This window comes from Larus michahellis, chromosome 6 (assembly GCF_964199755.1).
Source record: "Larus michahellis chromosome 6, bLarMic1.1, whole genome shotgun sequence".
Classification (NCBI taxonomy): Eukaryota; Metazoa; Chordata; class Aves; order Charadriiformes; family Laridae; genus Larus; species Larus michahellis.
Window position 1 is genome coordinate 64,669,929 of NC_133901.1, and position 16,221 is coordinate 64,686,149.

General features: G+C 40.8%; 1 protein-coding gene across 3 annotated transcripts in view; it reads left to right on the forward strand.

Moving 5' to 3' along the window:
• The window catches only part of TRUB1 (TruB pseudouridine synthase family member 1), a 33,389-nt gene extending 30,599 nt beyond the window's left edge, over positions 1–2,790 (forward strand). For 2 of the 3 annotated variants that reach the window (XM_074591935.1, XM_074591934.1), the window contains one exon: positions 890–1,445. In XM_074591935.1, the coding sequence (XP_074448036.1) occupies positions 890–1,104 (215 nt within the window). In that variant the 3' untranslated portion in view covers positions 1,105–1,445. Of the gene's footprint in view, positions 1–889 lie in introns of all 3 variants that reach the window. The other variant, XM_074591933.1, reaches the window with a different exon arrangement.
• Positions 2,791–16,221: the final 13,431 nt, after the last annotated feature.

Below are 16,221 nucleotides of genomic sequence, written 5' to 3' on the forward strand. Positions count from 1 at the left end.
GGTTATTTGTCTTGCTCTCTATATCTATCAAACTGCATGATGGAGAACAGATAATCCATTTCAAATTTTTTTTTTTAAATGATACATTCACAGATCGAGAAAGCAAGTGATGTGGGATAACCCTATGAATTTCAATGTTGTTATTTGTGCTTAGGCAGTCAAAGATTCTCTTTCTGTTACTGCCTTCTGAGCATATTGGCTTATGTTTAGTCCTATAATGACAAACCAAGATGAAGTATGTCCTCAGCTAGTTTCTTTTCAAAAATAGAAAATGTAGTAAAAATCTTCCTGCATCAGAAAGAATGGGAGAGAATATTTTATTATACCTGTGCGCTTACAAGTCAGGTCTGGTTGCTGTTTTGTGTTGTAGCCCCTCATTATGTAATTCTGTCCTACTGGTATTTATTTAACATAACAGAGCATTTGTTTATATTCTTTATTTTTCCTTATCTTAGTTTATATAATCCTGATAGGCAGCATAGGGTAAAAATATCAAAAATCCTTCTTGAAAGCAAGAAGTGATAAGGTCTCAAAGTCTGTGGAAAAATAGTGCGTGGTTTTCTGAGTCATTTGTGAATACAGAATGTTCTGCTTACGTCTTTTGTCATTATTTCCTCTCTTTTCATTCTGATTTCAATCTGGAAAACCTTTTCACAATTTTCTGTCAGATTTTGAACTGTTTACAACACTGGAGATCTATTGAAATCAAAGGAATTCCTTGGCTCAAATTTAAGAAGATACAAATGAGTGATAAATCTTCATGAGCTTCCTTCTCAAATAAAGCAGAATAACGTAGAAAGCTGCATGTGAAAATACATTTTAAGTGAATTGCAAATAGTTAAACTTGATAATGCACTTTTTCTAAATCCTCTTTTCTCCTTTACTGTAGAACTCTCTACCTGTGCCACTATGCAAGAGCTGACCCGAACCAAACAAGGGCCATTTACACTAGAGGAGCATGCCCTTCATGAAGACAAATGGACAATTGATGAAATTGCACGATCCTTAGAGCATTGCACGTCTCTTCTCCCGGATGAGCCATCTCATAAAAAATTGAAGACAGAGCATCCTGGTGAAACTGCTGTGAGCTGTGAAGATAAGTGATAAGTTGAGCCAAGGAAAAAGACTGAATGATTGAGACATTTTAAGATTGGATTGGGATTGTCTTGCCTCCTGTGTAAATTTACAAGTCTGTACTGGGAGGATGACAAACTGCAGTGCAAGAAAAACGGTTCTTTTGTTTTCTGGGGTTGGAACATGCACTGAAAATATCCAGTGCTTGCTGTTTTCTGATCTGTTTATTTTCCTTCTTGCACACTGTAAATGGGTCTGCCACTGATGTCAAATCTTCATAAACTTTTAAAGAACTTACTGGGTGCAATACAGCTGTTGTTGCTAACTCCTCAATAAAAAATAATAAACATTAAGGTTTGATAAATGTGCTCAAAAAAAAATCTTTTTTTTCTTTATAGCTGGTAATCAAACCCCGAAATACCATGGTGACAAGACTATCATAGCTTGAAGGATACAAGAATGTGATGTAGCAATTTGCTTTCTTGAAATCCATTTCAGGATATGTCCATTTTACTGTAGTTTTTCCTATGCAGATTGTTCTTTCAGTCAGACGTTATCCAGAGTGCATTAAATGCAGATGGTAATGTTTTACGTTAAGTCTGAAATATCAGTGTAAGTGAATAGTTTTAAGTATAAACAATCCCCAAAGATAACTGATAACAAATGGTCTGAAGAGTGCAGCTGTCATTACAGGTGTACAAGTCTTATTCTGGTACAATGTCCTGGTTGGTGACCACCCATGATTTAAAGCGTAGTTAACTGTTGTGCCCTTCATGGAATTACTTTCACCATCTGTGTGTATTGCTTGAGCTTTCTCCCATGGATTGGGTAGAAGGTTGATGTGCTTCTGGGCTTTTACTGATCTGGTCCTGACTAGAAGTTGTATGGGCAACAGAGGGATCCACCATCAAGGATCCTCACTGAAGCCATTTTAATTCACTGGGGCAGTGAGGGCCTGTTCTACAGCTCATGTAGTCAGCAGAATTTGATTGCACTGATTATTTCTCACCACTGCTTCCCTTGGGATTGTCAAAATGACAAAAAGACAGTGGTTTGAGAATGCAAAAAAGCACTGTAGTTTGTTTCCATGTATGTAATGGACTATCCTAAAAAGACTTCCCTGTGTCTCTCCATACAAGTTAGTAGTGGCTCTCTTTATCTCTTGTCATAATGAGGAACATGAGGAGTAGTTTAAGCATGTGAATGATATCTGAGAAAAAGTCCTGCTTTTCAAATTGTCACTGAAATGTCACCAAAGAGGAACGGACTGGCTGCTGTTACGGTTTTATGCTGCTGCTGGCCAAGTGGCCTGCTGTGGCTTTGTACAACTCCTGCGCATTTGGGTTTTGGTTCTGGAGTACAGGGATTTGACTGTCTTACTCTGAGTGACTGAATGCTGTACAGCCAAGAGGTGGTGCTTATATTAGGGTGTAACATTTACAGAAAGACATGAAAATTTGATTTAATACTCTGTGTTAATGGACTTGCTACTTTCCATGGTAAGTTATCTTTGTAGCTAATTACCTCTATTGCTTAGAAGTAGTTGTGTTTTGTTCCGAACTTGACTTGAATCTCCACATGCTGCATTTTCTGTCTTTGTCTGCACCTTACAAAAAGTAGTTTCTCTGTGTGCTGGTGTTAAATGACATGAGCAAGTTCCCAGCCTTACTTTCAACCGAAGAAATGAAATAAATACCTGAAGTTTCTCATTGCAGGATACCTTTCCAGACATCTGTAGTGGTTTTTTGTTTTCTATAGAATAAGAAACTGAAGTCTATGCAAAATTAATGAAGCTTTTGTTTAGAGAGAGGATAGAGTTTATGCTTTATTGTTCAGTAAATAGTTAGTTACTTTTCTTTTGTATATTCTTATAAAGAACTTAAAGGAAACACTGAAAATATCACAAGCAAATTGAAATATTAGAGCACTGTAGCAGCAGCACATTCAATGTACAATATGGATGAAGTAAGCGTTGCTAGAAATTTTGATTTCAGAGATGGGAGAAAAGACTTGTGTTCAGTAAGAGAACAGTGGGAGATTTTAGTTGTTTCTTTTCAGGTTGTGGTTTTTTGGTGCTTTGGATAGGAACAGAGAAGAAAGAGATTATTTTCTAAAGAAATCAAATAAAGCAGAAAATGTCATTTTCCAGTATACTTATCTTGAATTATCAAAGACTTTGATTGAAACACAGCTTCTCTTATTGTCTAAATCTCTGTTTTTCCAAGAACCTAATTTATGTTATCCCAGCGGTCTTCTAGATTAAGTTCTCATTTTATTTATCTTTCTGATTTTTTAAAAATAGCCTTGTAGATATAATTCTGTTAGTCTGCTTGCTTCATCTACAGGGATTTGTTTCTTCAAAAATTAGTGCAGTTGAGAAATCTTTCTATTAATAGGGTACATTTGTATACAGTGTTATAAGTGTCTAGCACATTTTTTATCTCATCTGTTTGTTTAATGCTCACCATGGCTCTCTTGCTATTCCATGTAAGACCTCCTGATACTTTTAATTTCAAATGGAGAATTATATTTTCATCAGCTTTTAGGTTAGCTTGCAACTGGTCCGTTGTAGTTGCTGATAACGGATCTGTGATCCTGAGAAGACAGGATCTGTTCCATAGCCTAGTCACTCAAGAGAAATGACATGGCAATCAAAAGAAAGCCTCCGATTGACATCAACAAGTTCTGGTTTAGACTCTAAATCCTAATGCATATGGAAAGCATAGGGAGAGGTGTAGCTGTGTAATAATAATGCAATTCATTATATATATTCATTATATATATTCATTAAACATAATGCTGTTGAACACGTGCAGGAATCTGCATAAGGTGCGTAGATAGTGTTTCTAAACTGGAGGTATCTTTCAGTTTACAAATGCACCTTCCTACAATGCTTTTATTCCTCTGCAGCCAGTAGACAGACTTACACCGGCCCTAACTAGACTTCTTTTTTCCTGGGATTCCTCTCATCTTCCCCAACACTAGGTTCTGTCACATTCAGAAATAAAGGCAGAACTTCTTTATCTCAAATTAATAACGAATTTCTCCCCACATAACTTGTATTGAACTACAGAAGCTATGTCGCTTACAAGTTGAGTAGTGAGGGCGTCTGTCTGTAGTGGTAAATGGCTGGAGAGCACGCAAAACAGCAGATAGCTCTTCCTGGAAGACACAGTGTAAAGAATGCATAAAGTCGTGAACAAATTACACAACAAAGGCTTGTTTTATTACCACTGATGAGTGTCAGCCCCATTCCAGCCCTAAAAAGCTGTGCTAGTTTTTCAAACATTCAGACCCCTCTGGCTGCTTCCCAGTGTCTTTCCTGGGTGCTCTTTCCCAGGTGCCCCTCTGTTTTAATGGGTCTCTGCCCCTTGAGCCATTAGTCCCGATGGAAAGTAACCAGGAAGCCACTGAAAAATCTAGGAATGGCTTTTTTAGATATGTTTTAATAAGTGTTTAACCCAGTATCTTGAAATTATCTAGATCTGGAAGTAAGTGTTGTGTTCCCATGGGAACGTAGGGAAATACTTATTTTAACTTCTTTATTCTTATTAACATGCACGTCCCTGAGATACCAGACTTCAGAACTGTGCCATATCCTCAGAAAAATGTAGGTTTTTTCCAGAACAAAATATCCTGTGATCCTGGATCTTGATTACTGACAATCATGGTTTCTCAACATTAAGGGCTATTTAGAGTGAGGGGAAAAGTGTCTATACAATATTTCTGAGACTAGTAGAAGCGTTACTACCAAGTGCCCTGCTGAGACAAACGGTAGTTAATAGGAATTTTATGCTACTCTGGCCAGAAAATATGCATGTCTTTGTGAATTACCATTTAAAATATATCCGTGACACAGACTGAAAGATTTGCCTCATTTTAATGAGCATTGTTCGCGATGAAAGTCCTGGTAGAAAAGAGTGTCTTGCTTTTTTGAGCTGAATATTGTCTGTCTTGAATTTGGCCTTGGGATCTTTAGTCCCCAGTAGTGCGCTATCCTGCTCTGGTCCTGAGTCTGCGTCCAGTGCTGGTGCTGCTTCAAGGAGATTGACAAGGGCTTCATGATTTGTTTGCTTCTAATGTCTCTGCCTGGCTGGCTCTCTTTCTTCCTTATTTAAATGGTAGTTTTTCTGTGCACTTCATAATATATTTCTGCTGCCAGCACGTTGAGCACTTTTAAAATGTTTTTTAAGCAAAATCAATAGGATCTTTTTTTTATATATATTAATCAAGTCTGAGCCATTAGCAAAATATTCTAGGAGTGTCTTCATCAATAACTAAGCATTTAGCATCTTACTGTGCAGTTCTGGTTTTGATTTATATGTTTATTAGAAGAAAATAAAGTCAAACTTTGAATAACTCTCCAAATCTTGAGATACCTTAGGATTTTATTTTTTAGTGTAATAGGTGGTGAAGTTGCTATGCTGGGCATGAATGGCTCTGAGACTTTAATGGCTAGGGTCATCCTGTTTGCTTGGCAGAGTCAAGGAATCGGTTGGCAACACTATTAATTTTATTATTAGGGCTCAGAGAGACAAAGCCAGAGTGTGTGTGTGTGTACGTGAGAGCGTGACTACAATACGTACAACCAGAGGGACGCTGTAGAGACAGTGACTGGGTTCAGCCAGCCTGGGCAAAATTACTGTCCCTATTAAAAAGCAGTCATTGTTTCTAATAGCTATGGGTTTAATTTGCTTCTTTGTGAGACCTGATTAAGTAAATCACCAATACTTAAGAGGATGTCAAACAAGCAGGTTTATCATCTGGATGCTTACGTCTCCACTCTGGGTGATGGGATGGCACATCTTTTCTTACTGTCTCTGAGATCAACTGCTAAGGTTGTATAGGTGTTTAACTGGCAAAGCAAGAAGTTGGTAATTGGGAGCGGATGGTTTCAGTGCTCAGGACAAAAAATGGACTATTATTGCAATAAGAAAACCATATTTTTTTCCAGTTCTGTTTTTGGGGAACTGTTGGAGACACTGCCATGTCTCAGAGAAGGTATTAGCATCGCTGCCTGAGAAAAGCCTAACGTTTTTGTTATGGGTGTGAATGTCTTGGACTTTAATCCTCTTCCCTCCTCACCTCTAGTTCAAAAAAGTGGGGTTAAATCAAAGCGTCAGCCTCTCCCTGATTTTTCCATGTCACATTGCTGTGTCTGTGGTGGATGCTGAGACAATCCTATGCTCAAACTCTGGGCTGTAAAAGGGCTTGTGTGGCTTGGCCCAGAAGTTAACAGTAACTGGGAATGAGTAGGACGAGAAATGAGGCCATGGAATTTGTAGTATAAACACAAAGCAGCCTTCATGTACTCATCTTAAGTGACAGCTCTGTGCCTGGCCTGTCCACTTTGCATCCCATTAACTTTTCTACTCGTGGAGGCACTTCATCCTAGGACTCTCTCATCCTCTCTTTTGAATTCCTTTCCAGGTACGTGTTGGCCTTGGGATAGTGTGGAGCAAAAATGCTGTGTAGTTTTCTGGGGGGACAGGAAAGCTGGTGACAAAGTAGAACTCAAAAGGATCAAGTGTGTCTGGTCCGTTTCTTACCCTGACCCTTCCATAGGAAAGGTGCAGTTCTGAATGCTTTAGTGCCATTTCTCTGGGACACAGGATTATTTTAGATAGTTCAGAATTAAGTACTTCAAAGTCAAATCTGCAGCTGAGTGCATGCATTAAAAACAAAATACATCGTCTCACAGATGTCACGCTAGTTTTAACGGCATCAGAACATGATTTTACAGCTTAAAAGGAGGGGGGTAGAAAAGGAATGGCAAGAGGTAAACGCATATTTCAGTTGTTACATTTTTGAAATAGATGAACTCATTTTAGGTAATCATGTAAGAAAATACATTAAGTACTCTAATGGAGAAAAGCTACAGAGAAAGGACATAATTTTTACTACCTTTTCTGTTTCTTTTAGCAAATAAAACAATTAGCTTAAATACATCATTTCAAAGCTTAAGAAGCTTTTATGTGGAAATGCATGAGAGGTTGTTACTGTATGCTGATGTGAAAAAAGGCATTTATTTTCATTTCAGCAGCTGAAAAGATAGTCTTCAATGATGCCCTTCAAAAGGCAGTGTTTTGTTTTGTTTATATTGAATTGCCGTAAATCCTTAGCATAACTTATTCTTTTGTGGGTGGAATGTTCATGTTAAATCATTTCCCGCGGCTGGCTTTCCGAGGGGTCAACAAAACTGTTTCAAGTTCTGCAGGTACATAGTACACATTCCCAGTCTAAATGGAACATTGTGTACAAACAATAAATATATTTAGAAAACAAGATTAATTCTCTGTAATCTTTGCTACGCAGATTGCTCTTTCAGTAACGTGTTATCCAGGCTGCTTTAAACCTGGCCGCTGCTTTGCTGCATTGCTTTGTGTACAGCTGCTTCTTACTTTATACTCTTGATTTGACAAAGGGCACTGGCAGACTCTGTTGATTTCTTCTCCAGGTGATTAATTTCACCCCACTGCTGCTCCTACACAGAGAGATTACTGGCTTTAATTTCTGTATTTACTAGCTATGATTTCCTAGGACTGTGCTAGGCGTTAGCAGAGAGAAGCGCGTGTCCACCTCACCTGGCCCAGTCATAGTCTGGTATGTGGAAGTGTCGTCGACGGTGCAAATTTTGTGCCAATAAACCAGACTGCTAGGAGAAGACCATATGTCTCATCGTGTTGCTGAGCTAACCTCCAGCAAAAGACAGAGTGGGCAAGTAAGAGGGGATAGTAAAGTTCTAGTGCTCCTCCCTCCAAGCAAGAGTGGGTGGAAAATGTCAGCGAGGTGTATGGGTATGTAGCTAATTTAAAGCATGGGATTATTTCTCTTGACCGCAATGAGAGGACTCCTGCCCTTTGTTACTAAGTTATCTGAAGTATTACTCACTGAATTAAGGCCTTGTGTGTTTCGTTTTCACCTATCATGTTTTTTTGTCGTTTTTTTTCCTTTTATTTTAGTAATGCAAACTGATGGATTGAAAAATTGTATTTCTTTTTACAAGAGGAAAAAAAGACAGAGTAAAATAAATATTAATGGTGTGGCACAACACTTAGAGTTGTTCCACATCTAATGAATATGTAACAGTTCTATTTTCTGCTTAAAAACAAACACACAAAAAATGTCAAAATAGAATTAATGTTATTTTTTAAAAAATGTGTTAATCGAGGAAATGCATTTCTCCAGAGAGTGCTATTAAAGACTGCAGAATGGATAAACCTATTTGTTGAGTGGTTGGTGATCTGTTTCTAGATTTAGGAACGTGCAACTTCTGTTGAATTGTATACCATTTCCCTGCACCAGTTTTATCTGTTCTCCTCTGCTGTGTTGTAGGTGTTTATTACTGGAAAGAGCGTAGTCCTGCAATCTGAGCTGCTATTCAGCCATTCCCTTCTATCAGTGGAAATATGCAGTGCTCATTCCCACTCTTCCCCCCTGCATTAATGAATCCAAGCCGGTCCTTCAGAATTTTATAGAAACAACCCAGAAATAAGCCGTGGTGCCACAGAGAAGGCAGTATATGATTAGGATTTGAGGAGATGGAATTTATCTAGAGGCAGAGCACATGTTATGGCTGTGAAGAAAAACAAAGAAAAGTCCATCAGAATAGGCTTTCCCATGCATCTGCAATCTGATCCTGGACTCACCATCCAGACAGCTTTTCCAAGGATGTCCATCTTTTAGGAGACCATCCAGTTGTTGGATCACAGGAGTTAAGCTCACAGCATTTTTCTGTGCGTCAAAATAGTGAGTAAACTTTCCACCTCTCCTTTGCTAAAGGAGCTCACTCATTCTGTTTCGCTCTTGCATTGCAAGGCGTTTTCAAGCCCCTCAATCAGCTCTTGAAGTTTCTGAAGTTTTTGGTGACTGGTATACACACCAGATGTGGTTGGGAGAGCTCCTCCAACACTCCCTTTTGGTTTTGAGAACCGAAGTTTGGAAAAAAAGAAGAGGGAAGGCCTGGCAGCATCTCTTCTGTTATAGACGCAGACTTTCTGCTTTGTGCCTGTTCTTGTGTAAGATAAACCTGGCAATGGGAGAGGGCGCTCCACGGTTGAATGTCTCCTGGAGTATCCTTCTAATCGCCCTGTGTAAGAAAAACACAACCTTTCTCATCACTTCTGCAGCATGTGCATGCTTGTTTTTCTTTAGAGTTGGACAGCCTTCCCCAAGCCCTTCTGCTCCTTGGTACCCAAGAATCATTTATCTCTCACTGCAACAATCCACTGGTTTCATAACTGGCCCCAGGCTAGGGATGTTGCTGACTGTGGTCCAGAAGTCAGCAAAATATTGGCCAGGAGCCACTGTTGAGTGGCAGAAACAACGGGGAATTCTTGGTAAATCAAGAAAAATGGCTGGCGTCTGAAAACACTGATGGGGTACAAGGCTGGAAAAAAGTGTGCTTTCTGAGGTGTTTTTATAGCACTTAGTTTTGTTCTTTCTTAACAATGTTAGAGCACTCTCAGAAAAGCGGTTTTATTGGTTTCAAGTCAAACCCAGTTGCAGGTTAGGGGAAGCTCAGTTGATGCAGCATTTGCTTATTTTCTGGCAAACGTCTATGTGTTTATAAATCCTTAAATAAAATGCAATAGACAGTCGGCAAAGTTGAAATTCAAACTTACACGTTACCTTTTCCAGGGCACTTTCCAAGGTCCTCAGCTCCAAGAGGGGCAAGTACCCTGTGGGTCCCCTGCACCTCCTTTTTTTTGGGGGGCAGAGTAATTGCTCAGGACGGCATGGGCATTTTAAGGAAGGGGATGGCTGTGAAGAAAAAGAAATCTGCAGACTCCATGTTAGTATGTTTAATCCTTCAGTGAGGAAGATGTTTTTTCAGCATTCATTTTGAAGTAAGGTCAACCCAGTGACTTTTTAATTATATATAAGCCAAGCAACATGCTTCATCTTCCTTTCTGGAGATTTATTTGATGCAGAGAGACCAGTGAGGAGTTGTTGTCAAGGGAAGGAAACACTTTGTGTTCCACAAACCTGATAGAATACCAGACGAGTGCCCACCATGGAAGAAATTTTAGGCTGCATTCAGGTTTACATTTACCTGAATTTGCTGACGTAAAAGGAATAAGAAACTTGATGATGTGTCAGCTTGTTTCATTTCCCAGGATGTTTTCTCGTTACAGGGTGCTGCTTCACTGTAATAATTATAATTTAACTCCATTGCTGTGAGCATCACAGTGTATTACTGTAGAGAGAGACTCAGTTCTTGCCTCTAAAATGTACAATCTGTACTGACTACAGCAGAAGCATCTGACCTGATGAGCTGAATGGTTTGCTTCAACCAAGCACTGATGCTTGGTTTTTAGTATTTTGATGAGTATGAAAAGCCTTCAAAAAAAAAAGAAAAAAGTGAGTATCAGAGAATGATTTGGAAGGGGGGGGGGGCGGAATATTAGTATTTTGAAATTTTTGCTTTAGAAAATAAACCTGTCAGTAATTTCCTAGGGTTGGCAGGGAGCACACATTAATGACTCTTTAGAGAGGCGGCTTCTTAGCCACGCTGTTGAATATTCTGGTCGTTTGGTTCAATAAACTCTTGCTCTGCGGGCTTGACTGTCAGCTAGGGGGTTGTTTCTCACTGGGGTCCTGTTAAGTCACTAATACTTAATTTGAATTCGGTGTTTCTGTCATGCTGTGTTGGTCAGTGTGTTGGCCGGTCTGTCAAGGTTACAGCCTGATGGATCAAAGCTTGAAAGCTGCCACACAGCTGGCTGAATGTAGGTGATCAAAATTAACTCTGTGGGAAAGATGCATCTCGTCAAAGAGCACAGGATGTAGGCAGAAGGGTATGCAGAAAAAAACGTGTGAAGAGAAGGGAAAATTTGGTTTTTGCTTTACAAATCTATTTTATTATACTTTATCTGGCTTTGGTTGATCAAGCTTGCATTAGTCTGTGCAGTGTATTGCAGGCTGAAGGCAGAATGAAAAGAAACTGCAAATTCACAGAAGTTTTCCAGGTCAAAACGCTGATGGTTAATTGAAGAACTACTGTCAGTGTTGTAAGCGTGCATCATATAAAGGCACTTTAGAGTTTTACTTAATACTCATCTGCTCATCTTCTTTCACATCTGAAAGTTCTTCATCTGCCCTGGTACGTATCACAAAGGGTGAGCCCTGGAAATGAAGATACTGTTATTATGCTTTAATTTTAGAAGCAAAGGGTAGAGACAGGACTGTTGACTTGTGGTCACACGGGTGTTACGCAGGGCTTTAAGGCAATTATTAAGGCATTTAGTTCACTTAGAACAGGATCTGGCATGTGAATGGGAGACAGCATTAATGTGAAACATTAGTGTTCCTTCCCAGACTATGTACATATCACAGCAGATGATAATTTTTACCTCTCCATATGTTTGCCAGTTTAAATAGAAAGCCAGGCATATCATGAGGAGAGGAAACAACTGTTGTGCTTATGGATGTGAACTCAGCAGCAGCTAAGCTCAACGGATCGCTTAGTCGGACCGAGATTAGCAGTTACCTGCGTCCCCAAACTCGTCCCCAAACTGAAATGCAACTTGCACTATAATTTAGGATTCATATGCATATGGTTATTGGAAATATAATCTGGTATTTTAGGGAAGGAAATGCACTTTTTTGTATAAAACTATTTTTAAAATATATTTGGGAGTAGGTTAGAGTTCAGTGTAATATGCCTTAAAGCCTACAACTTGCGTGTGATAAAGACAAATTTGATCAGAACACCACCCTTTTCAGGGCATGCATGCTGCTGTGCTCCCCTCGCTCATTAACTAATTGTGAAATACCTGCTTGTCTCTTCTTGTAGTCAGATCAGTTTTAACCAGTTCTGCTCAAAATTATCTAATGCCCCAAAATTTTCCATTGGTTTCCCTGATGTTATTACAGATTTATACTGGTGTGATGTAGAGCAGAAATCTGCCCCTGAGAACGTGGAACCCCAAAGGCATTCACTAAAACCATTTTTTTTCAATAATAATAATAAAAAAAGATGTCAAAGTTGAATGTCATTTGTCATTGTCTCCCATTTGCTTGTGTCTAGTTACAAAGGAGGAATGCAAGAAAGCTCTCCCATTAGTTGTTAGTTCAAAAGTAGTTCCAAAAGAATGCCCAGTGCCTCCAGGAATGTCTTTCTAGCAGCAGTCTGATCTCTGCAGGTTACTGTTCGGAGTTATTTTAAATCAGCCTATCCTTAGGCTTTGCTGGCTGGAAGTACCTGTTATCTGCAATCCCGTTTAATTTGCAGCTTTAAAACGTAATTGAGGATATTATTTCAAAGCACGGCGCTTTCTGAAGCTCCATTTCTGAGAAGGATTTTGCACTTTAACAAGTCGTCTTCTGATGCGGGGAACACTGACCTCTGTCCTGTTTTCCGTCGAGGTAAAGCTAAAATGGAAAGGCTCTGGCATGCTTTAAAATGTTTCAGCTAAATATCCTTCAATGTTTCTCTGGCCAAAAATGCAGATGAAATTTAAATTCTCTCTTTTATTATTTCTTTTAAAGGAGGGACTTGCAAATGGAGCAAATTATTCCATAAACGATTCATTTTCCTCTGCGCTACTAAAGGAGTTCAGACATAAAGGCTCTTCTTTTCTAATGTCACATATTTGTCTTGCATCTATTACTTGGGGATATGAAAATGATTTGCAAATGTTAATTAAGGATTCCACCTCAGTCAAGTGGTAAGACAACAGATTTTCCCTGGGAAAAAAATGAGTTGGGAGCTGGTTGTGTGTTCCTCAAACTGTAACACTGGGGAAGAGACTTCAGCTGGCTGCAAACTCAGCGCCTGCGTTCCTGACTCCAGCTTGTCTTCTGGCATGTGATCAATTGCTATCATGCCTAATAAGCACTGAGAAATGGCCCATTTATGCCGCTCTGGTTATCGGTAGTCTAAGGAAAAGCTTATAATCAGCTTGTGATGAGCAGGTAGTGAGTTTTGCTGAGCAGCGAGGAAGAACAGTGAGGGACTGCGTTATTTGAAAAAGGTCTCTTGTACCTGCACACAATGGCTCTGCAGCGACACCGCTGCAGCACGGGCTACGTTAGCAGAGCCCAAAGGCAGGAGAAACTCCAAGGTGCGAGTTCCTGGGGTGTCGGGCTCCTTGGATGGGAAGATACTGAGCTCTGAAGCTCTGAAGAGGAAACTCTATGTAGACCAAGACCTAGAGGAGCTCTATGTAGACCAAGCCCTCGCTTGCGCAGCCCTCACTACCCCGTCAGACTGTCCGCTTGTCCACATCCCTGCTGTCACCTGCATTGTACAAAATGTGGAAGATGACACTTAGGACCCATAGGACCCATGATGCCATGGAGTATCAGGCTCGGTAAAAAACAGTTGAAGAACTCTGGAACATGGCAGGTGATGAGAGGTGAACTTCAGAGCTGTTCCATCATCAGCTACAGCTCTCACCCAGCAGAGCACAGAGCAGAAACTTCATGGCTGGAAACTTGTTCTTTGATGTCTACCATCCTCATGGATGGTTTCCAAAGGGGTCTGACCTGGACTCCCTGAGGATCTTCTCCTGCCTTCCCCCCACCACAGACAGAGATTTAAGGTCTGTAACAAGTTTATGCATTATCCTGGGGGAAAACCCAAAGTTCCTCCAAGGTTTGCTGCCAGGTTGCAGGATTGAGTCTCCTGTTAGGAAGATTAAATTTAGACCCTACAGATGACACCTGCAAGCGGAGTTCAAAGGTCGGTCTAGCTTAGATCTCTCCTAGTTCAGGTCCTAACCTGCAGCTCCCTCAGCCTGCCGTCAGATGCCTGGGGCTGGAGGCTGTCGCAAGGTTACGCGTGGGTTTTGCCAGCGCAGGAGGAAAGAGAGGGATGTCCGATAGCGTATGAATGGCAGAATGTAGAACTTGGGTTGTTCCTATGCTTATGAGTGTGGTTCTGATTTTGCAGCCATGGGAGTTATATCACATAAAGTTCAGGTGATGAGACTGGATTTTCTGGAAGAGATAAAATGTTTGGTTTTCATTTTATGTAATACCGGAATGCAGCTAGGCAGAGAGGGGTTTTCTGTCTCTTCATGGATACTCAGGAAGCGGAGACGCCGACCCATCAGTTGTACCCGACAGTACCGCTACAGAAAAATCTCCTCTCTTCCATCAGTAACTACTACATACTGGCCTAGTTTCCTGCCAGCAGCTGCACAGCATGGCACCAGCAGTGTAATTCAAGTCTAAATTTATGAATGTCTGTTAAAGCGCGAGTTGCACTCTTATGCACTGCTTGTTCTCAAACATGTTAAAGCAGTTCGAAAATAAAGGAGCGGATGGAAAGAAGGCGCAGTAATGCAATAATAATAGTGGAAGGCACATTTTCCCTTCTAGTCGTCTAAGAAAGAAATGTGTTAAAAGATTCTGAAAGAGTGCGGAACGCTTGCTGCTGCAGCACATGGCTCGGAGTTTTTTGGGGGGAATGTTTGTCCGTGAAGACATTGCCTGCTTCTCAGCCAGGAGAGCTGGTGTGAGCTCAGCGATAGCAGCAAAACATAATCAGTTCTTTGCTCCTTCTGTATTCGGAATTACAGTTGAAACCATCGATAACCTGGGATGCAGAGACAATGAAGGGCTTCGAGTGGTTGGGGACAAAAATCTTTCTGAATACTTTTGAAAATCCCGAACATTAACCATCGCATTCCTTCTATTAACTGTTCCCACGCGCTAATTATAGCTAGCCTGTTTTGGCAATAACGATCTTTGACTCTTTCTACGGTGAATTCTGCACGAGGATTCCCCCCGGTGCACATTTCCTCGTGGCCTGTGCTGTGGCAGTGTTATTTCCCTACCTCAGCACTTAACTGCTTAAAGCACTTTCTGTTTATAATGGTTTATAGCTCTCTGCTTCTCCCTTTCACCCCGCTCTACTCTTTCTATACACAATCTTTTTTTTTTTTTTTCTGTCTTTACTTGGCATTATGTTTTGTTTCTGCTGGTGGTTTTTTGTTGTTGTTGCTGTAGTAAGGGCCCAAACAGCTGCATTTCCCCTTGCCTGTATCTCTTTGGATTGCCTTTTTTCTTTTCACCTTAATGAGCACCACACTCCAAAGTTTTTCCTGTACAATGTAGGGTAATTGACTGGGATTCTCCAGCCTTTTCCTGAATTACACTGCCCTTAGCCGTATCACTGTTGTTATTCACTGCTTTTTCTTTCTCCTTATCATTGGCTCCAAAAAGAAAAACAGGGCTCCAGTTGTGATTGATAGGCATTGCACAGAGCAGCTGGAACCTGACTGATGAAGGATGGGGGGAACGATGGGGCCCAGGGTGGTGGGGTGGCACTGGCCGGTGGTGCCCAGGAAACTCTCTGACACCTGACCTGGTGCCTTTTAACACTGAGTGCTGATACATAGCATGATACATAGCACTCCACTCCCTGAGGAGTTAAAGAAAAAGTAGTGATCTGTGTTGAAGGGGAAAATACATTCTTAGAGGTGTCTTCTAATAGGCACCCATGTACCCGGGAAGATGGGAGAATGAAGACAAGGCAATATTCACTCTTCAAAGTTGCTTTTTTCCTGGCTCTTTATTACTGTCTGTTAGTATCCATTCTTCACTCTGTCTCAACATACCAGTAAGTGCCCAATGTGGACCAGGATCCCAAAATGCTACATACTGGATAAATGAGTCCAAAAATGCAGTCGCTGCCCCAGAGAGCTCACAGGGCCCTGCCGCTGCTGGGCAACAGTCAGGGGCGTAAGAACAGGATGAACCTTTGAGGTGAACACGAGTGGGAAAAGCTCACGCTGGTAAGGTCACGGAAAGGGGCTGCGGTGTTTAGCTGGGCATGGGAGGACGGTTTCTTAAAGGAATTACTTGTGAAATAATTTGCAAGATCTAGATGTGGCCTGGCTGTCTATAAGAACAAACAAAAGAAGGAAACCGTCTCATGACCATGAATGCCTACCAGGAAGGTGGTGGTGGGCACTGGGAAGGGGAGAGGAACTCGTGGGAAGGGGTTGTGAGTGGGAAATGCTGAACTCTGGTTAGTTAGAAGGGATTGCTAGATATCTGTGGTGCACTGTTGGGCTGTGACTTTGCTTGAATAAGGGAGATAGATTTGCCTCTCTAGTTTAGACCTGAGTCATCAACAGAAACGGCTGAAGAATTTGCAGTTTTTGCAGACAAACGATTACCCAGAGATAAAGA